Source organism: Dama dama, chromosome 5 (genome assembly GCF_033118175.1).
Source record: "Dama dama isolate Ldn47 chromosome 5, ASM3311817v1, whole genome shotgun sequence".
Classification (NCBI taxonomy): domain Eukaryota; kingdom Metazoa; phylum Chordata; class Mammalia; order Artiodactyla; family Cervidae; genus Dama; species Dama dama.
The window spans coordinates 27,388,721-27,411,488 of record NC_083685.1 but is presented as its reverse complement, the minus strand read 5'-3'; the positions used below and the strand labels follow the sequence as shown (position 1 = coordinate 27,411,488).

Here is a 22,768-nt window from a genome sequence, read left to right as displayed (position 1 = left end):
GGTGCCACAGCGGTGCAGGGACCCCGCCTTTCTAAATGACACTTGGGGCTCTACCTGTGGGGATTCTCCAGCACAGTCAGGCACGGTTCAGAAGCCTGCCTTGTCAACTCTGACACAGTCTATGGTTCCAGGACCCCATCAGAATGTCAGAACTTACCTGTTCAATATTTGACCAAAAGTACTCTATTTCTCTAGCAGTCGATGCAGCTATTCGCCTCAATCGGTTCTGTTCTTCTTTCTTCCCCCTTTCCTCCCGAAGCTTCTTCTCTTCATGATGACGAGCTACAGTTCTGACAAGCTAGTAAGTAAAAGTTCAAGAACTGTATGTTGTGCCCTGTGTCATGCCATCAGAAAAAAAGATATGCTACATTTTCTTAAAATCTTCTCAGCGCTTAACTGCACATAATTCACAGAGAGATGCACCCTCACCTGCACGCACAGCACAGAGGAGAAACACTGACTCCAGCAAAAACCACTGCCAATGTGCTGCTTGACTTTGCTACAAGTGTTATTTTACCAAGTACACATATTTTTCTCTAAAATGGAGTATCACACTGTTATGTTCTGAAATACCAAAGAACCTGATTTAAGACCCTTTAGATTCACACCTTCCTGTCATCTTCATGGACTCAGCTTCTCTCTATCAAAACTATGCGGGGAAAGCAAGGGTATTCAGAATTCAGAGGAGGGACGTGGACAGTCTGGCACATAAGACCAATCTCAGTCCTGAAAGTATAGGAAATATGAATCTAATCCAGAGGAAGAAACACACAGCAGTGGAGGGAGAAACACCTGGCTTGGAGCTACACACACGCACACAAGGACAGCTGCTCTGCGCTCTGGGACCTAAGAACCCTAGAAATCTGCCACCTTCCACACTGTGAGCATCAGCAGAAACACCTCCCAGAGGTCCTCCCCCAGGCTGAGTGCCTGCTTTGGGAACAGAGAGGGAAATGAATTCTGACGCAGAAATGGAGAGAAGCTGGATGGGAAGACTAGGCAGCACGGAGCAGGCAGCCTGCCAGCAGCCTTAAGGCCAGGCACGAGTGCCTGAGCTGCCCTCCAGGCAGCTGGCCTCTTCCCCTTCCTACTCTTAAGCCTGGATCTGGGGGGCTTCCCCTTCCTACTCTTAAGCCTGGATCTGGGGGGCTGAAAGCACCCTCATGCCAACTGTCAGGTGAAACTGGCCAGAAAAGAAACTAAATGCCAGGACAGAACTGCAGCAAAGGAGCCGGGTCTGTTCCCAGCAGTCCATGCTGGAGCCCTGAGGACAATCCTCAGAAAGGAATGACAGAGCAGGTACTCTAGACAACAGGATATTCTTCATCCACATCGTGAGTCAAGAAACCCTTTAGAGACTGGGGCTGGGAGACCTGCCATGTACAGCATGCTCCGTCCATAACACCTCCCAAGGCTGCCTGAGAACTGTGATTGCCTGCATCCCAAACTTACCTTCTTAGCAGCGGCCACCTTCCACCTCCTCTCCTGGGCGAAGTCTGTGGCCATCCACTGCATCTCCTCCAGCAGGTAGTCCCAATGTGATTTGGGCCGCGGGGCCTCCTGAAGTTTGGGCAGCCGTCGGAGGGACCACAGGCCTTCCTTCCTTAAATCTGCTATGCGCTGATGGATCTGGTTTTCCTGCAAGGAGCATCCAGCACACAGTTGAGGTGCATGCCACTAATTCACACTGAAAGTACAATCCTGCCCCATCCCACACACATGGGGCAGAGCGCCCAGACCAACACTCATGGCAGAGCACTTACACATAACTGCTTAGTCAGCCAACAAACAATAAGCACCAACTAAGTGCAGGCCGCAACCTGCACTGGCCTGGGCAGCCTCCAGCCGGCTCTGAGCTCTCAGTCAGCACCTCTCGTCTTGCCCACTCCCCAACCCAAACTGTAGACACCAGCAAAGAAAAGACCTTCTCCACACCAGTCTACCTGCAGCAGGACAGGGCCCGCTGTGCAGTTGTTATCTTGGTTTCTCCTGATCACATACCTCAGTCAGTCATCCTGACCATCAGAGGCTTCGTTTTAAACTACTGCCCCATTAGAAAGTAAAATCAAATGCATTCTACCAGCTGGGCTCCACGCTACAATCTTCCCAGGCACTTACCAAGGCTATTTGTTCTGCCAGCTTATCCTGAGAACTGTCCTGGGGCGGCGCGGCATTCTGAGCTGGGCTCTGTGGTTTTGGGGGTGCCGACACGGCTGCCCCTGGGGAGCGGGAGGTGACCGGAGACAGTGACTTGTTGGCTCCCAAGGAGGGTCTATTCACCGGGGAGGCGCGTGCAGGTGAAGGTCCCAGGCCTGAGCCACTAGCAGGGGCAACAGTCGAGGTAGTGGAGGTGGAGGGCGGAGGCCGCAGGCAGGACTGGGTGGGGTCCACGGGTGGTCTGGTCGGTGCCACGGTCTAGCAGGGGAAACAGGGCTCAGTACTGCACCCAGAACCCACAGGCCAGCAGAGAGGCACACACCAATGCCACCTCTCCAAAGCCACGTAAACCAATCATGAAGCCCATCCACAGACCACAGTAATAGGCAAACTAAACCATATCCACAGAAAAGAAGACCTGTTTGTCCACAAAACTACATTAAGGGCTCACTGTAAACTGTGCTTTCACAAAATGTCTTATGTGAGCTGTTTTTTTTTTTTTTTTCCAGCTTTTACTGCTTTTTCCAAATAATTTTTTAGAATTTTTAATTGTATATAGTTCTCCTTAATTGAAAAATACCAAATTCTGAAGGGCAAATACAAATTCTGAGTGACCCTCTTGTGGTAGGCAAGCTGTAAGGTTAGGGGCCCTCCTCAGTACTGGCCTGAGAGCCAAGCTTGTAAAGCTGAGAACTCACCCCACTCCCTGGACTGAAGGTGAAGTTAAATTCACACAGGAACTCTGTCGGGAGGAAGCGGGGGTGCAGAGAGCAGGGAAGGCAAGTTACTGCCCTCACTAAGAGGGCCAGGGACAGAGAGGCACAAACACAGCATGTTTATAACCTGCAGTGTGGAGAAGACACCACAGCCAAGGACGGGCCTCTCACAACCTGCAGCTTCTCTCTGCACATCTAAGGAAATGTCCTCCACCGCAGTGGTCGGTACACCTTGGCCAGCCACAGACTTTTGCAAAGTTCTACTGGCTACGGCCACACATCTGTGGGCCCCGGGGCTGCTCTCACCTTCCAGGGCAGAGCTGAGTGGCCCAAGAGAAACCACACGGCCCACAAGGCCTGGAATACTGCTATGCTTCCTCTCTGTGGCCCCTTCACAGAAGACTCTGTGGGCCCCTCCCAACCTGGAAGGAACAGAACTGCACGGCTTCTGTAAGGAACTACTCTAAAATCACATCCCACAGTACATGTGGTCAACCAGGGCAGGAAACAAACCCAAGAAAAACATCAGTGCTGCGTGAAGTTGGTACCAGGATCAACAACTGTGTCCAAAACAGACTCATCTCCACGAAAACCTCCAGCCTGCCTGGGGAGAGGCTCAGCCACCCTGGTGGGAGAAGGGGGGCTCCTTCTCAAGGCACACAGAAGGCTCCATAGCCAATGCCAAGAGCCAGTCAGCCCCTGCAGTGCTGGCTGGCTGCCCTGGCCAAATTATCCGGCCTCTCTGGCTTCAATCTTCTCATGGCTAATGGAGGCAATAATAAAGACTCTACCACAGCAGGTGCCAGGTGGAGGGAAGAAGGTGATGCCGCACCCCACACCTGCAGGCAATGAGGGAGAGGCAGCATCACCACATGGGAGAGCAAGCTTCTCCAATCACCAGAATTGAAGTTCCAAACCCAGCGAGGAAGTCTCCTTATTAACCGGTCAGGGGCAGGGTGGTTTTCCTATGCAGCTGACCACAGGCAGCTAAGATAAGCCTCTGAAAACACTCCTTCCTGCCCCTTCTGGGGCCCCAGGCCCACGCTTTTTGGCCTCACTGCTCGTCAGGGACCCCACATGGTTCACTGGACACATTTCACAAAGGCATCTGGGTGAAGTGAATTAGTGGAGGAAACGTGTATCAAGCCTGGAAATCTATGCCGTGCCCACACTTGTGGAACCAGCATCCGTGGGGAGGCACCTGGGGACAGAGCCTGGTGGATGGTCAGGAGCTGCAGCGACACATTGTGACCCGGCATATCAAGTGGGACAAGGGCCAAGGGCCCTATACTCAGCTCTCGGTACTGGGAGCAGCAGTAGGAACTGTGTCATTTTCTGACATTTCAATAACAATAACTGGGACTGCAGAACCAAATAAAACGATGTTGCAACTAGTGAATTAACTGCTCCACAGTGGAGAGCGAGCTGCTAAGAGAGAGTGAGTTATCCAGCCACGCACTGTCCCATCCAACAAACCACCTGTCTTTTCTTCCCCCTCTAACCTGGGGAACAGCAAGGGCCCGCAGTACCTGTGGCTGGGCCGGGAGTGGAGGGGCCTGCATCTGCGCCTTCCCAGGCATCGGGATGTGGAGGGTGGGTGGCGTGGGCTGCGGGGGAGCTGTGGGGAGTTGGCCGGGCGGGGGTGCAGGGACCGGAGCGTTGGGCGGCTGCGTCTTCACAGGGACTGGGAGCTGGGTCTGGGGCTCTGCCATCTGCGGCTGCGGGGGGAACTGCAGCGCGGGTGGCAGGGGCGCGGCAGGGAGGCCGGCCGGGGGCAGCCTGGTGGGCAGCTGCGGCGGAGGCGTGTGCAGGCTGGCGGCGTTCTGCACCGGGGGCCCGGTGGAGGGGTCGTACTGCTGCTGGCTCTGCTTCTGGCCGGCGAGCTGAGCAGCCTGCGGGGCAGGAGGCATTCCTCCTGCAAGAAAGGGCAGACCCAGCAGCCCTGACTCCGGGGCTCGCTTCCACCTCTCAGCGCTGTCACAGACCCTGCGCTGACAGCACCACACACTCAAAGGGGAAATTTAACTGGCGGGAAACCTGTGTGTATTAGGTCTAACGTGATAAATGAGCACACAAACAAGGAAAGAAAGGCGCTCGGCCTTTGCGAGTTAGCACCAAGCAGAGCAGGCACGGACTAACCGCAGGGTCCCTACCACAGCAGCAAGTCAGAAAATACACAGGAGGGAAAACCGGAGAGAAGCTGAGGACAGTGGGGCGTGCGGCTCCGCTAAGGTGACAAGAGCTGGTCTCCAGTGGTTTCTTCATGCTGTGTTAAGTGGGACTCAGAGGAACGTCCCAGTGGCAAAAACCACCTGGATATGCTACCTGGACTGCACACGTTCAGCCTGGTGCTACTTCCCTAAGCCCTCTCTGCACTCCCTTTTTCTGAACTAGGAGAACTAGTTCTGGCGCTGGGTCTTACCTTGAACTGTCGGCATTAACTGCTGGAGAGGAACTCCTGTATTCACCCCTGGGTGCTGGAAAACTACCCCTTGGTGACCCACTTCAAGTCGAGGTCTCTTAGACTGCTCTAGAATAATTTTCAGAAAAGGTGCAGTTTGATGTAAAAAATAAAACCACAAAAGTAGTAGAAAAAACATGTGTAAGTGTTTTTATCATCTTTGAACAGAGAGGCCTTTCTATGCATGAACCAAAATGCAGAAGCCATAAAAGGTTGATAAATACAATTTTTTCTGTTAAAAACTTGTAAATATAAAGAAAAGCATCATAAAAAGGCAAAGGATAAGCGTCAACCTAAGAGACAATATCTGCAACATACATGATGGGCAACATTCAGAAAGCTCTTACAAATTAATATGAAAAGGCTCAACAACCAGACAGACAAAAACGGGCAAAGAACACAAACAGCTAGCGGAGGGACACATTCACAAATGGTTAAAAATGTGAAGAGATACTACAACCTTACTGAAATGAAAGAAATCCATGTCAAAACAAACATTTCATTTTTCACCCATAAGACTGACAAAGATTAAAAGATTGGTCATACTTAATAACATGGCCAAAATTTAAGAGAACCAGAAACTGCTAATGAGGGCAAAAACTGGCCCTATCCTTTTGGAGGGCAACTTAGCATCACTAACCCTTACCTATGCACACACTCTGATCAGCAGTCTCATTCTTGGAGTACTGCTTTTACAAACATGCACAGACATGTAGGAAAAAAAATGTGAACCTAAACGTTCAATCCTGTTTTGATTATAACAGAAAAAAGATAACACTAACAAATGACATTATTCTTTAATGAATAAATGAAACATCCATGCACCAAGTGCAATACTTTGCAGCCATCAAAAAGAATGAGGTCCATGACTGGGAAATATGATCTAGTCGTTTAATATTAAAGGCGTAACAGTGCATATAGGATCACATTTGAATTTTTTCAGAATGACACACCTGAAGCAATGCTTGTCTGGGAAAATGAACAAATGCAGCCAGCTCTGTGGCTAGGGAACGGAGAAGGAATACCAAACCAGAGGTGAGCTCAAATTACACCCTGCTTAACTGTTTGAATCTTTTACACAAAATGTGTATTAAGTTTCTAAGTTGGAGAAAAAATCCAGTTTGAAAAAATTAATGACAATTTGAAAAGGCAGATGGCTTTACACTTGAGGACATGAGCCTATAAATGCACACAGAAAATGAAACTGGAATATTCCTATTCAACTAACAAACTTCTAACTTCAGTACTCATAAACACGCACAGGAATATTTTTTTGAGTTGATTACTACCCAAAGAAAAATTAACTTTCGAAGTAGAAACGAACCAGAACTAAATTCTTTAAGGGCCACGCTTCAGAAACAGGTGGCCACTACACTGGAACTCCCAAACTAAGAAGCCAACTGGCTCTGTAGGCCCCTGAGCCTGTGCTCCATGACATACCTGCCGGGGGTCCCGCCTGCTGTCTCTTAAAGGGATCCGTTTCGATCGCACTTCCGGCTCCTGCCACCAGGGTCCCTGCAAGGGCCTGCTGCTGGGGGAAAAAAAAGAAAAACTGAGGTTTTCATAATTTAAGTGCATCACAAGAATGAATGTAAACTAAAACTGTCATAATTATCCCAAACACTGACTTCATTCATTTTTGAGAAATGTTATCTACCCAATATATTGTAAAAAATAATTTAAGTTCTAACTTACCTCTGGAGAATAAAAAAGGACTTGCATTCTGGTTTTAAATGGAATTTCAGATCAAGGCAAATGCACACAGAATGACAGCAGAAGCTAATGCGGGAAGTCTTAGTCTCGTCCAGGACCACAGCTTCGCCTCCCTAATCATTACACTACCTGTCGTCACACAGCCCGCCAAAATCACAAAGCTGAATGATAAGAAGAAAGGTTGAAACTGTCTTCCTACTGGGAAATGGCACTAAAACTCCAATTAATAACAATCTAACTTCAAAATGGTACTGCAATTAGCACCCTACTTGATATATAGCTGTGTGAAATACATATAGGTTATTTAAAATGTTCTAATGAAAAGCTACCAGCAAAGACAGAAACTAGCTGAGTCTGGGTACCCTACACCTTTGACATCTCTGCACCACCTTGCAGACATACTGAATGCTAAAAATGAGGTTAACAGTTGCTAATTATTTTTAAATAATTCAACTATATCCACTCTACTTATCAAGACATTTTAAATGCAAGTTCTAGATGTCTGAACAAAGTTAACTGCCTGTGAGAGCAGTTGTTGATCCTTGCCACCTAGCAATGGATACTACACCACCAGGACCAGCCATGCAGCGAGTTTCGCCTCACATGGTGCAGGGACTCAGTAATGAAAAGGCAAAGTAAGGACTCCACCCCACCCCCCTTTACATGTAACAAAGATTGGGGGAGGGAGGAAGAGAGAAAAGAATGATACAGAAAAACAGACAATATGTGAACAGTGGTTATCTTTGGGGACAAGATTACAATTAATTTATAATTGGTGTGTGTGCACTTTTTCTAAATTTTCCAAATGTCTTACGATGAACACGTATTACTTCTGTAATCAAGAAGAGGGTGTTTTGGGTTTTTTTTTTCAACAGAAGAAACTGGTACAGGGTTCTGTGTCCAGTAATGGCCAAGAACTTCCCACTGGGCCAAACATTCCAGATAAATATAAACTCTAAAAGAAACATTAAAAATGTGAAAAGGTAGGCAGATATAGGATGGAACCCGATACTTGCACGGAGGAACTGGAACTATCAATAGGAGAGGTTTCTAGGCTTATGGCATTTGGCACAGGCAGGCCTCAGACCCAGAGACAGAGGGCCTCACTGGCTTGAAGACCACTAGGATGGAGAACAGGAGACCACAGCAGAAGTGAGGGAGAATCACCACAGGGGGCAGCTGGAGAGGGGGCCACAAGTTCTCGCCTGATCTCTGGCTGCCTCCTAAACCACACACATGCCAAGCCTCCAAGCACAGGCCAGCATAACTGCACTGAGATCTCAGGAGACAGGGTTCACCGTCTCAGTTCAATCACGTTAACTAAATGTGAGAGCAAAACCATCAATACTCTTCAGAAGAATATTAACAGAACTCAGAGTCTCTGCAACCTATTATTCACAACACCCAAAATCCAATTCAAAATTACTTCAAAACACAAAGAGACAAGAAAACATGAGTCATACTCAGGAAACAATCGATGGACACCAACCCCTAGACAATTCACATGCTGGGATTAGCAGCAGGGATTTCACAGCAGCTTTAATAAGTAAGTCCAAGGACATAAAAGAATGTTTTTATGAAGGATGAGAGGAAACCTTCAAAGAAAAAAAAAAAATTATTAAAAAATAGAACCAATCTGAAAAAGAATATATATATCACTTTACATCAGAAACACTGGTGTAAATAAATTAATTTCAGCAAAAAAATAAAAAGAGAACCAAATAAGAGATTTTAGAACTGAAAAAGTGTCTGAAATTTAAAAAATTCATTGGATAGGCTGAACAGTAGAGTGGGGATGCAGAGGTCAGTGAACGGAAAACAGATTTGAACTTCAAGACTCACCGCAGGGTGTGGACACCAGGGCAGCACAGTGCTGCGTAAGGATGGATGGCAGATTAAAAAAACTGAGCAGACAGCCCAGAGGGAGACACAGACTTACACAACCCTGTCAGTTCCTTAAGACTCTAAAGCAACACAAATGGAATGAGAAGGCTTTACAACCAAATGAGCTAGAAGATTGGACATGCATATGAAGAAACTGACAAATTACACTTCATTAAACATAAAAGACTATGTCATCAAAGATACCTCTCTTTGCCTAACTCCTGATAGCCACTGTTTCTTGGTTTTCAGAATGATTTTTAGTTTCATCTTATATGTCTTCATGAATATTTTAATGGGAAAGACACTGCTGTCTTTAAAATACCAATTTGATTTTAAATAACAATCATATATTAGAACTCTTTTAAAAAAAAAAAAACACTTATGGGGGAGAATAAAAAAGAACAGTTGAAGGAACTGGGGATGTAGCTGACAGAAAAGAATAGGAGACTTATGTTACTCTGGAGAAAAATATCAAGACCAACAGCTCTATTTAGTGGTTACCAATGAGTAAATTTCTATCCAATTTAAACAACACATGTAACCTGAGTGGCACCATGGGGTATATATCAAGGGCTGGGTGAAAGAAAAGGACATGGTCAGTGAAATGATGACCTTACTAAGCGCGTGCAAAAGAAAAGAACTACTTGTGAGTAGACAGGACTTTGCCTCTCAATTCAAGATTCTAAAAAGAAGTCTCCTCAAGGTTATTCTTCAGTAAGGATAAAGGAGAGGAAAGCACAAACAAATCACTCATGCCTTCTTTCTGCAAGTATGTCTATTAAATCAAGTTAAGCTACCACTTTATAACTATAAACTTTTAACTATACACATAAAAACATGAACACACATATAAGAATAAAAAATCAATCATTGGGGGATAATCAGAAATTTAGGATTAAAGGATACACACTACTGTATATAAAACAGATAACCAACCAGGACCTACTGTACAGCACAGGGAACTATATTTTTAATGTCTTATAATAATTTATAATGGAAGAAAATGTTAAAAAAAAGAATATATACATTTATATATATATATGTGTATATAACTGAAATCAGTTTATCAACTATTTTTCAATAAATTTTTTCTAAATGGAAAAAAAATCAATAGTTGGGATAAGGTTACAGAACTCTAATTATTATTCATTCCCTTTAACATTATAATCACTGACAAATAATCTCCAATTAGAATTTTTTAAAAATCTAAATAACTGTTATAAAAACCATCTGGGGGAATTCCCTGGCAGTACAGTGGCTATGACTTGTCGCTTTCACTGTCATGGGGCCAGGTTTTCACTGGTCAGGGAACTAAGATTTTGCAAGCTGCGTGGTGCAGACAAAAAGAAAAAATACTACCTCAAAATCTTTGAAAAGCAAACAGAAATTAATATATATATGTAACACAAACAGTTCTGAACTGGGACTTCCCCAAAAGTTACCACAGAATTTAAATAGTGGGATATGAATGTCCACTAAACACTGTTTTTTTTTTTATTTGAAATTTTTCATAATAAAATGCTAAGAAGTAGAAAGACTTATAAGTTTACAAAGTAATAACACCCATGTACTGATCCTGAGGCTTAATGCCCTGGAAACCTTGTGCACTATGAAGGCATCCCACTATCAAGGCATCCGCCCGATCCATGGGTGAACATTTCTCCTTAGTGCCAAAACCTACAGGCTGAGCTCCACTCTATGCTGTGTTTGGTTTTGCTTTCTTGTTGTTCAGTCACTAACTCATGTCCGACTCTTTGCAACCCCATGGACTGCAGCAGGCCAGGCTTCCCTGTCCTTCACTATCTCCCCGAGTTTGCTCAACCTCATGTCCACTGAGTCGGTGAAACTCTCTAACCATCTCATCACCTGCCGTCCCCTTCTCCTTCTGCCTTCAATCTTTCCCAGCATCAGGGTCTCTTCCAATGAGTCAGCTCTTTGCATCAAGTGGCCAAAGTATTGGTGCTTCAGCTTCAGCATCAGGCCTTACAATGAATATTCAGAGTTGATTTCCTTTAGGACTGACTGCTTTGATCTTCTTGCAATCCAAAGGACTCTCAAGAGTTTTCTCCAGCATCACAATTCAAAAGCATCAGTTTTTTAGCACTCAACCTTCTTTATGGTCCAACTCTCACATCCATACCTGACTACCTGAAAAACTACAGCTCTGACTATACGGACCTTTGTTGGCAAAGTGATGTCTCTACTTTTTAATATACTGTCTAGGTTTTTCATAGCTTTCATTCCAAGAAGCAAGTGTCTTAATTTCATGGCTGCAGTCACCGTCCACAGTGATTCTGGAACCCAAGAAAATAAAATCTCTCACTGTTTCCACCTCTTCCCCTTCTACTTGCTATGAAGTGATAGGAGCGGATGGGATGCCATGATCTTAGTTTTTGAATGCTGAGTTTTAAGCCAGCTTTTTCATTCTCCTTTTTCACCCTCATCAAGAGGCTCTTTAGTTGCTCTTCACTTTCTGCCACTAGAGTGATATCATCTGCATATCTGAGGTTGTTGATATTTCTCCCAGGAATCTTGACTCCAACTTGTGATTCATCCAGACTGGCCGGCATTTTGCATGATGTACATGATGTACTGCGTATATAAGTTAAATAAGCAAGGTGACAATATACAGCCTTGACATACTCCTTTCCCAATTTTGAACCAGTCTGTTGTTTCACGTCCAGTTCTGATTATTGCTTCTTGACCACAGGTCAAGAAGGTTCCCCTGGTGGCTCAGATGGTAAAGAATTCACCCACAATGCAGGACACCTGGGTTTGATCCCTGGCTTGGGAAGCTACCCTGAAGAAGGGAATGGCTACCCACTCCAGTATTCTCACCCTGAGAATTCCATGGACACAGGAGCCTGGCGGGCTACATAGACCATGGGGTCACAAAGAGTGGGACACGACTGAGTGACTAACACTTTGCTTCCTAGTGAACTTTAACCTAAGAATACTGCCCCTGGGCTCTCCTTAGCCCCTTCTGCTCCGCATGGTGCTGCTGAGGCCCACTCACACTCACTCACTCATTTTCACCACTGATTACTCATACAGAGCATTCCTCTGTATGAGTGTGCACGACCAAGATCTATTCTGCTTCGGTGGACATTTTGCTTCTTTCCAGTTTGGGGTTATCATAAACAATGCTGCTGGGAACATTATTAGATATGTTTTCCAGCTCACAAACACAAAGAGTATCTTTAGAGCATGCTGTTTGGGTCAAAGGGCCTGCCCACACTCACCTTCTCCGTATCATGTGAAATGTTTCCACACTACACTCCCATCAAAAGTGAATGAGAAGGGAGTACTCTGGTAGTCCAGTGGTTAAGACTCCGTGCTCCCAATGCAGGGGGTCTGGGTTTGATCGCTGGTCAGGGAACTAGATCCTACATGGTGCAACTAAGACCAGCTGTAGCCAAATAAATAAATATTTTTTAAAAAAAAAAAAGGTGGATGAGAGGACTTCCCTGGTGGTCCAGTGGTTAAGACTCCACCTGCCAATGCAGGGGACACAAGTTCGATCCCTGACCCAGGAAGACTCCACGTGCCATGTACCACAACAACCGAGGCCATACCCTATAGCTCATCAATGGCAACTACTGGCACCCATGCACCTATGCCCTGAAACAAGAAAAGCCAAGGCAATGAGAAGCCCTCACAATACAACTAGAAAGCAGCCCCAACCCCCACTTGCCACAACTAGAGAAAGCCGTGCAGCAGCAAAGACACAGTGCAGCTAAATATAAATAAATAAATACAAATAAGTAAATATACAAATAATTTTTTTTTAAGTGGAAGAGACTTCCACAGACCTAAATCAACAGATTCTGTCCAATTTTAATCTGGCAATCTGGTTAGTATGACAGTAAATCAGAGGGTTTAATTTATGTCATTGTGGAGATCATGCACCTAGATTTACGGGCACTCTCTGCCTTTCACTGTCCCACTGTTCTTACAAAAATATTTATCAATGTGGTTTATAAATGCATTGATATATTACATTCCTCTAGGCACTAATAGGAAAGATGTTTCACTGATAAATTTTCCAACAATTTCCAATTTAGAAAATGTATCACATTCATTACCACAAGCACTTCAATACTGGGTTCAAATGATTATTCCCCTCAAATGGAACCAGGTTTCTTACAGAAATGACTGATTCCTGGACTGAATCAAGGCACATGGAAGAAAAACTTTCAATATTTTGTGCCAGAAGGTAAGGAAGTACTCAGAGAGTGACAGGGATGTGTCAAAAGTACATAGAGCCTGTCTGGAAGGGCTCTCATTGGTCAAATTGCAGATAAATTGAACATCAAAATAAACAGTAAGAGGGACTACCCCCAGTGGTCCAGTGGTTAAGAATCCGCCTTGCAATACCAGGGGCATGCTTGCACGCGAAGTTGCTTCAGTCATGTCCAGCTCTGCGCAGCCTTGTAGCCTGCAGCCCGCTTGGCCCAGTTGTGGCAAGCAGGGGCTGGGGCCACTCTCTAGTTGTGCTGCGAGGGCTTCTCATTGCATTGGCTTGTCTTATTGCAGGGCACAGGCTCTAGGTGCGGGGGCTCCAGTAGTTGCCATTGATGGGCTCTAGGGCGTGACCTCCCTTGTTGTGGTACAGGCAAGAATACTGGAGTAGGTTGCCATGCCCTCCTCCAGGTGATCTTCCCAACCCAGGGATCGAATCCGAGTCTCTTATGTCTAACCTGCACTGGCAGGCGGGTTCTTTACCATTAGCACCACCAGGGTAGCAGGTTCAATCCCTGGTCGGGGAACTAAGATCCCACACGCCTCAGGCAATTAAGCCTATGTGCTCCAACTAGAGTGCATGCACAGCAACAATAGATCCTGTATGATGCAACAAAGATCCCTCATGCTGCAACTAACACCCATTGAGATTAAAATACACCTTAAAGATAAATAAATAAACAGTAGTAGTAGAATAAACAGGAATAAAATGGGGCTGGGAGCTGGGTAGCAGATGGCTGGCAGGGACATGAGAAGACTTGATGGAAGTGAACATCTCGACATATGCGTGGGTTACATGGGTACTTGTCAAACTCACCAAACTATAACACTTGAGATCTGTGTATTCCCTGTTTACAAATTATACCTTAAAGTGATATAATTCATCATTTCTACACAAAAAAAGAAACATCACATGATTAGGTAACTAGATGCAGAAATAGTATTTGACAAAATTCAACATCCATTCATGACAAATACTAGGAAAAAAGGAATTTTCTTAACCTGATAATGGATGTCTACAAAATCTATGGCTAACATCATACTTAATGGTGAAAGACTAAATGCTTTCCTCCTAAGATCAACATGGTAAGAATGTCTGTTCTTACCACTCCTATTCGGCCTCACAGTGGAAGTCCATACTAGTGCAACATGGCAAGAAAAAGAAAAAAAAAAAAAAGTATACAAATAGGAAAACATAAATCTTGCTTTCTTTGCAAACATGATTTCTCTAGGTAGAAAATTCCATGGGATCTACAAAAAAAAGCTCCTAAAACTAATAAATGAGTTTTTTGCAAGGTTGTACAATTCACTGTATTCCGATACACTTGCAATAAACAACTAGAAAATAATTTTTCAAGTTAAAGAACCACAGAAAAACTAGACTTTGGGGACAGAAATCTAACAAAATGTGCCTAGAATGTGCATGCTGAAAACTATAAAATATTGATGAAAGAAATCAAAGAAGACAAAAATAAATGGAGAAATATATCATATTTCTGGTCTGGAAGACTGAATGTTGTCAAGATAGTACTTCACCCCAAGCATATCAACCAAGTCAATGCAATCCCAACAGGATGTTCTATAGATACCAACAAGCTGATTCTAAAACGTATATGAAGAGTGAAAGGAACCAGAACGACCAAAACAACTTTGAAAAAGAATAAAGCTGAAGAGAATGACACTAACTGATTTTAGGACTTACTACAAAGCTGCAGTAGTAGACAGTATGGCATTAGGAACAAGATAGACACACAGATCAATGGGAGAGAAGAGAGCCTAGAAACAGGCCCAACAGACGGGATTTGGGGCAAAGATGCAAGGTCAACTCAGCAGATACAAGACAGCATTTTTAAGAAATGGTGCTTAACTATCAATATGTGAAGGAAAAAACCTCTAGCTATGCTTGCATGTTATACAAAATTTTACACAAGGACTTCCCTGCTAGTCCAGGGACTAAGAGTCTGCCTCCCAATGCAGGGGACATGGGTTAATCCCTGGTCCAGGAAGATCCCACAGGCTGCGGGGGCAACTAGGCCTACTCCTGAGCCCACAGACGCTGGATCCTGTGCTCTGCAACAAGAAAAGCCACTGTGGAGAGAGGCTTCCACACGGCAACTAGAGTAGCTGCAACTGAGAAAGTCTGTGCACAGCAACAAAGACTCAATACAACCAAAAAAAAAAAAAACTTTACTCAAAATGGATCACAGACCTAAATGTAAAACATAAAACTATACAACTTCTAGGGGAAAAAACTAGAGGAAATTTTTGTGACCCTGAGTTGAGCAAAGAGTTCTTAGATATATGTCAAAAGCACAATACATAAAAGAAAAAAATGGTAAAAGAGACTGCACCAAAACTCAAAAGTTTTGCTCTATAAAAGAACACTATAAAAGAAGCTAAGGCTGAGAATGAAGAGAAAAATATTTCCAAATTTGTATCTGACAAAAAGCTTACATCCAAATTATATAAAGGATTCTCAAATGCAACCATAAAGCAAATGACTCAATAAGGGAAAAAATGGTGAAAGAAATGAACAGATACTTCACCAAAGAAGATACACAAAAGGCAAATGAACACAAGAAAAGTTGTTTTCAATATCATTAATCTTCAGATATAAAAATTAAAACCACTACTTACATATTAGAATAACAACAAAAGAAAACTGACAAGAACAAGTAGTGGGGATGTGCAGAACAAATAGTGGGGAGGATGTGGAACAAGAGGAACTCTCATTCATGGCTAGTGGGAATGCGAAATGGAATAGCCATTGTGGAAAAGTTTCTCAGTTTCATATAAAACTGAATGTACACTTATTACAACCAAGCAATCTGTCTCCTAGATATGCCAACAACTGGAAACAACCCAACGTCCTTCAAAGGGTGAACAGATAAACCATGTGGGGAACATTCATACAACAGAATACTGCTCAGCAAAAAAAGAAACAATTGGTAAATTCAACAACATGAATTGAATTTCAAATGCATCATGCTACATGAAAGAAGCCAGACTGAAAATGCAGCATAAACTATAGTATATGATTCTATTCACATTTTATTCCGGAAAAGGAAAAACCATAGAGACAGAGAATAAAGGTTAAGGGAGGGAGAGAATTTGATGACAAGGATGTAGCATGAGGAACACCTGGAGGATGAGAGAACTTTGTTTCTCGTGTGGTGGTGATTATACAACTTGAGGCACTTGACAAAACTCACCAAACTATGCACCCAAAAAAATGAATTTTACTGAATTAAGTAAGTTTAAATAAGGGACTTCTATGGTGGTCCAGGGGTTAAGAATACACCTGCCAATGCAAGGGACATGGGTTGGTTCCCTGGTCTGAGAAGATCCCACATGCCTCAGAGCAACTAAGCCTGTGCACCACAACTGAGCCCATGCACTGCACCTGCTGAAGCCAGTGTGTCTACAGCCCGTACCCCACAACGAAAGAGGCCACCACAACACAAGAAGTCCATGCAGTGCAATGAAGAGCAGCCTCCGCTCACTGCAACTAGAGAAAGCCCAAACACAGCAATGAAGACCCTGCCCAGCCAAATACATAAATAAATCTAAAAAAATAAAAATAAGAATCCAGATATGAATATATGAATGGGAGAAAAAAGGAAGCTCATCATTGCAGCAGAATGCCAACTAGTAAATGCAGAAGGAATAATGGAGTTAGAAAATCCACTTTGCCATCTTTAACATGACAACTAATGCGAGCAAGGCTCATCAAGAGGTGGTAGATTAGTGGCCCAAGTCAAAGGACATTCTGTAAAATAACTGTCCAGGACTCCTCACAAGTCAGCCTAGATTAAAGAAGACCAGAGAGGCATGACAACTAAACACAATCTGTGATCCCAGACTGGGGAAAAACAACTATACAAAGGACATCACTGGAACAAGAGATTAAATTTGCACATGAGCTGCGGCTTAGTCATAGTAAAAGTTACTGTACAATTTCTGGAACCAACTGTTATACTCTGGTTAGACCAGATGACACTGGTACCTGATACTACATGCTCGAGTACTTAGGGATACAAGTGCACGAATATGATGTCCACAATTTACTCTCAAACAGTTTGGGGGGAAATGTGTCTGTGTGTACATATGAGAGAGAGAAAATGAAAATAATGCAAATGGGGTAAAAGGTAACAACCGTTGAATTTGGGTACAGGGTATAAGGGGAGTTCTTGTACTATTATTGTAACTTTTATATGCATTTGAAATTATATCAAAATTAAAAATTAAGAAGCATTTTAAGATATACCACCACAAGATTAAACTGCTTGCAGAACCTAGCATAATCTATTCCAAAATGACTAGAATCTGACCTGAACTTTTATAGGTTCTTGGCATTTACTTTAACACTGAGTGACTTAATTTTCAAAAATTAACCAGCCTGCATTCAATTAACATCTATTTAGAAGCCTAAGGTCCCGATAGTTCAAAACTATGTTTTACTTTAGGGTTTCTTCCAGCTACAGAAAACAGCAACTTATCTATATAATCTTTCTTTCTGCTCTGTTTGCACTGTTCTCAAAAATACAGATAGAAGACACAAGAAAGAACCAACATTGAAAACACAGCACACAGGAATCCTGAGCACACATTCAACAGGACTATAGGTATTAGATGACATGCATGCTGAAGCTACTACTGCGTTACAGGTCAACACACACACAAAAATAATGCATTAAGGTCTGTGTTGTCATTTATTCATGCAATTTAGTTGTATAATTTTATATGCAGGAAGACTTTTTTACTTTTTTAAAATAAGGAATGGGCTCTGGAAAAAAAATGCTGAAGAGCAAATAGTAAATTGAAGGTTAAAATATCTGGATGAGGAAAAGTTTCGGATGAGACTACATTTTAGAACCATCGAAAAGTACCTGAAATGGTTGCTGCTGGGATGAAAAAGCAGCAGAAACATTTGGAGGAAGCTGGGTTGCTATAGCAACAGGAGTACCAGTCTGCCCATCCTTTCCTGTCACAACCTTTACCTGAGAGGAAATATTTTGAGAAAAAAAGGCAACATAATTTTTAAGACTGCTCAAAATTTTGTTAGAATTTTACTGCTGATAGCTCACCAATGTCTGGTGTTTAAAAATGGAATGTTTTTGCATCAAATCCTGTAAAAGGACACTGAACTAAGTTACGACAGATTTATAACATAACACCCTAATTCAACTGCAAATCTTGCAGAAACTCCAATTTAAGTCACAAGTACAACATCCTTAGATTCTGTAACTTCAAACTTTAAAAATGGGAATGGCAGACAGTCTTCAAGTAGCAAAGCCCTGACAACTTCAGAGGCAGTTTGCACCCTGGCCTACTGTGTGCAGGTCAGAATGGCAATGACAGATAAAGGGGACTGAGCCTACAGACAACATTGGTGTACAAACATAAAGAGAACTGAACTTCACTATTTCACGGCAACAGAGGGGAAGCCCTCAAAAAAATCATATAAGCCTTTTAGAAAATAAAAAATGGTTCATCCTGGAAAGGGCGTTAAAGAAAACACCAAATGGCAAAGCCACACATAATAAATACCAATGAGGAGATGGGCAAAGAGGCCAGCTTTTGTTCATCAAAAGCTGATTTCTTTGCAGAAGAGCTGACAGAAACTTACATTATTTCAGCTATATCAAAAAACAAAGTCAGTCCCACCAACATAGTGTACAGTACACAACACAAAGGCACAAAACAGTGCACCTCACTCTCACCCTGTCTGATCAGCTTCATTCTTAGGAAGTGTAAGTAAAAGCATCTTAAGAATCACTACGGGGTTGAAAAATCCCACCTGGGAGGATTTATTAAGTACCCATTCCAGGCACCCAAAAATTTCACCACCTAAAAAGGAGTCTTATCTTAAATATCATTCTGTAGGTATCTGCAAAAGTGTGAGTTAAATACACGATCTTAAATCTAAGACATCTACAAATTGAAAAAATTCTGTTTTGCTGTAATAACCATATTTTATAAAGATACCTTAAAAATGTATCTAGTGATTTAAATTTCATCTGATATACTGTAACAAGCTGGTGATTCAAATTCTTTCTTTAAAAATGGTATCCATGCTGTTTTTAGTGGGTGGACCTACAGAAGTAAAATGTGAAATCTGGGCAATCAGCAGGAAGGTGACCATGGCCCTGGCTTCTGCAGGCTCTTCAGAGCTGGGCAATGCCCAGACACCCGGCAGACCACAGGGTAAAGCTGGGTCACGCCAGTTAGTTCTCCAAACCAGGGAGGTGTCACTGTTCTAAATGAGCAAGCATTACTCACAGCACCACGCTGCGCCGTCTTCCCAACTAGACCAGCCCTTCCCTTCCATGAAGGAAAAAGCAAATCCATTCTTCAGTTTTACTCCTGGATCAAATCCTCATGAGACTGCATCTTATACACACCCCAGGCTCACAGACTACTTTTCATTTGAAGTTGCCTAGACTCAACTCCACATAGCACGACCCGCTGCTTCTCACCTCATCATTGATAACCTCAGACTTCTCTTCTTCTTCCTCCTCCTCCTCTTCCTCCTCCTCTTCAAGGTCCAAATCATTCTGCCTAAGATAAGCTTGTAAAGGGGCATAATGTTTCTTCTTAAACGCTAAGAAATCCATCATGTTTCCTTGAAGGTGTTGCAGGAAGAACAGTTCAATCAAGTACTCCTTGAAGGCCTCCTTCAGCGCCTCCATCTCCCTGTAGTGATAGTCCAGGCACTGCTTCCTCATCTGAGCCAACTCCTGGGAGGCCGGGGGGATCTCCTCCAACTTTCTGGGAGCCTTCCTCACGCCTGCGCTCCCCGCAGACGAGAGGGGAAGGCTAGAGAGGCCCGGGGGCACTGCGGTCCTGGAAGGGCTGGTGGGGGGCGGTGGGGACGTCATCCCAAACGCCGAAGTCCCCCCAACCCCGACCCCAACCCCGGGGAGCAGAGGTCTGGTCAGTGGTGGCCCCTGCAGCACCTGCTGCTGCTGGATCAGCTGCCCCTGGATGATGCTGCTGATCTGGGGCGGCAAGCTCGTCGTGGTGATGTGGCCAGGGCTGGACAAAGGCTGCAGGCCCGCCCCGCCCGCGGCCGCGGGGCTCTGAGGCCCCAGGTGGTGGACGGTACCCCCAGACTGCGCATGGGGCTGCGAGAGTCTCCGTTCTCTGCTGACCGTGATGGGCGCCCCCGCATGCTGCAGCTGAACCTGGGTGCCCGGGGCCATCTGCGCCAGGCCCGAGCCCTCCTGGAACACGAAGTGGCCGCCGCTGGACGGGCTCAGGCTGATCTGCCTCACTAGCACGCTGGCATCCACGAAGCCCCCAGTGGGACTGCTGCTGCAGAGGCCCAGGCCGGGGCCGGGGGCACCTGCCCGCACGCTCTGCAGGCCCGGCCCTGGCCCGGGGCTGGGCTGGGTGGGGCTCTGAGTCTGCACCTGCTGGGACAGCGGCGAGGTGACCTGGATGTACGATGGAGACCCGTGCTCAAACCGCCTCTGCTGTGCGCTGAACTGGAATCCTGGAGAAGTGGGGCTGGGCAGCGGCAGGGGGGCCAGCGTGATCTGGGGGTTTCCGCCCACCACCGGCCCCACATTCTGAAGGGCGATGTTCACATTCTGCCCGGCCACAGGACTCCGATTCATCAGCTGTGAAACTTGGTAACCAGGGGACTGGGGTGCAGACGGGCTTGCTGCCGGGGCGAAGGGCGTGGCGGGGGACTGAGGGGGGTTGGGATGGGCCTGCTGCTCTTCTCCTTCGCTGCCAGCGAAGGCCCTTGACCTCTGCAGCTGGTGCTGGACATTCTGAGGGCCGCTGCCATGGTGCATGATCGCCCTCCTCTTTTATCCAACCTAATGTTCTCCTGAAAAATCAAAGTTAAAATCAAGTTACTTAAGGGCAAATAAAACCATCTGATCACTGCTTGTTCCTAGTACCACTCAACAGCCCAGGACAGGTGTTCTGAAGGAATATTCCCACCGGCATCTGACACAAACCACTGTCTTCCTGAGGAGATGGCACTGGAGACCACCTCCTTCGGCAGAGGAGGGATGGGGCCTTCTGGGTCTCACTGTGCCCGGGGCCAGGACAGCCTGCCAGGAGCAGGTGGGTCCCAACCAGCTACTGAGGAAGGTAACTAGCCATTACTTGCTCAAGGCCAGCAGGATCTGAACTTGGAGCTGGCACTAATGGCTGGCACACTTCTACCAGGGAGGGTGCTCCGAGGCTGGCAGCCCTGCTCGATGCCCCACAGGCTGAGGTGATCCACCTGTCTCTCCCAGAGGAGGGACGGCGCCCAGGAGGCGGTCAGTGACTCCCACCGCATGCCACCACTGCGTGTCACCAGAACAGAACCCCTACCTCTTCACTCGCCGGCAGTTTTCATAAACGTCTGTGCTCTGACCCCAGCAGATACCCCTGGGTTACCTGAGTGCAAACACACACAGCCCCCATCCCAGGTCAGACACTGCGTTCCTGGGGAGAGGGCTCTGGCCTGGGTGTCAGTCTTGCATCTCAGCCCTCTTTACAAGCTCATCCACAGGGGGGATTTCAGGAAGAAAACCTCAGGAGAGAGGGGAACAGCCAGCACTTGGATCCCCATTCCAGGAGAGTCCTGGTCAGGGGTTCACCTACTCTCTGGGAGCTGGGACACGGCTTTAAAGGGGCTCACGCCCCGACACTGCTGAGTGCAGTGGACTAGAGGAGGATGTGGGAGAGGGAATGACAGGAGAAAGGACAAGAAACAGCAGAGGATGGAGAGAGAGGAGGCCAATTCTGAGAAGGAGCAGGGAGACTGCTCACAAGTCACACCCGGCTAGAGCTTCGAGGCCTGCAAGGGGACAAACCCCGCTGGGAAGAGAACGACAGCCTCAGCCTGTCTGCTCCCCACTGTGGCTGGGTCACAGACACAAAAATACCCTCCCACCATTTAAAATTCTCAGTCTTGACACACGTATATGGAATTTAGAAAGGTGATAACGATAACCCTATATGCAGAACAGAAAAAGAGACACAGAAATACAGAACAGACTTTTGAACTTTGTGGGAGAATGTGAGGCTGGGATATTTCAAAAGAACAGCATGTATACTATCTATGGTGAAACAGATCACCAGCCCAGGTGGGATGCACGAGACAAGTGCTCCGGCCTGGTGCACTGAGAAGACCCAGAGGAATCGGGTGGAGAGGGAGGTGGGAGGGGGGATCGGGATTGGGAATACATGTAAATCCATGGCTGATTCATATCAATGTATGACAAAACCCACTGGAAAAAAATAATAATAATAATAAAAAAAAAAAAATTCTCAGTCTTCACTGACACGCCTAGCTCCCCATCTCTGGTGTTCCTTCCACCGCTCCCCCACCCCCCCAGGAAAAGCAGGAAAGTGATGCCTTTCATTTTGAGGGCATCACTATTATCTCACTGAGAAGACAGATAAGGGGTGAAAAACATTATATACCAAAAGTTACAAAACTTACAAAGTGGAAATACACATTTGTATGAAAGCTCCCAGACCTGGGCGCCTGGCTGAAACATACATATACATGAAATCAAAAGCTACAGATCTCATGGGATGCACAGTACAGGCTGAGAAAACATAAAAACCAGTGCCTATTCAA

The 22,768-nt window shown here is 45.2% G+C and overlaps 1 protein-coding gene across 12 annotated transcripts in view; it reads right to left on the bottom strand.

Annotated features, from left to right (window-relative positions):
• Window positions 1–22,768, bottom strand: part of EP400 (E1A binding protein p400) — a 107,055-nt gene that overhangs the window by 64,337 nt on the left and 19,950 nt on the right. For 4 of the 12 annotated variants that reach the window (XM_061142150.1, XM_061142159.1, XM_061142151.1 and 1 more), the window contains exons 2-9: window positions 19,653–21,013; window positions 18,063–18,173; window positions 6,775–6,865; window positions 5,296–5,403; window positions 4,403–4,788; window positions 2,119–2,415; window positions 1,453–1,638; window positions 158–298 (exon numbers count right to left, since the gene is read on the bottom strand). In XM_061142150.1, the coding sequence (XP_060998133.1) occupies window positions 158–298; window positions 1,453–1,638; window positions 2,119–2,415; window positions 4,403–4,788; window positions 5,296–5,403; window positions 6,775–6,865; window positions 18,063–18,173; window positions 19,653–20,978 (2,646 nt within the window). In that variant the 5' untranslated portion in view covers window positions 20,979–21,013. The remainder of the gene's footprint in view (window positions 1–157; window positions 299–1,452; window positions 1,639–2,118; window positions 2,416–4,402; window positions 4,789–5,295; window positions 5,404–6,774; window positions 6,866–18,062; window positions 18,174–19,652; window positions 21,014–22,768) is intronic. The other 8 variants (XM_061142155.1, XM_061142162.1, XM_061142156.1 and 5 more) reach the window with 6 other exon arrangements.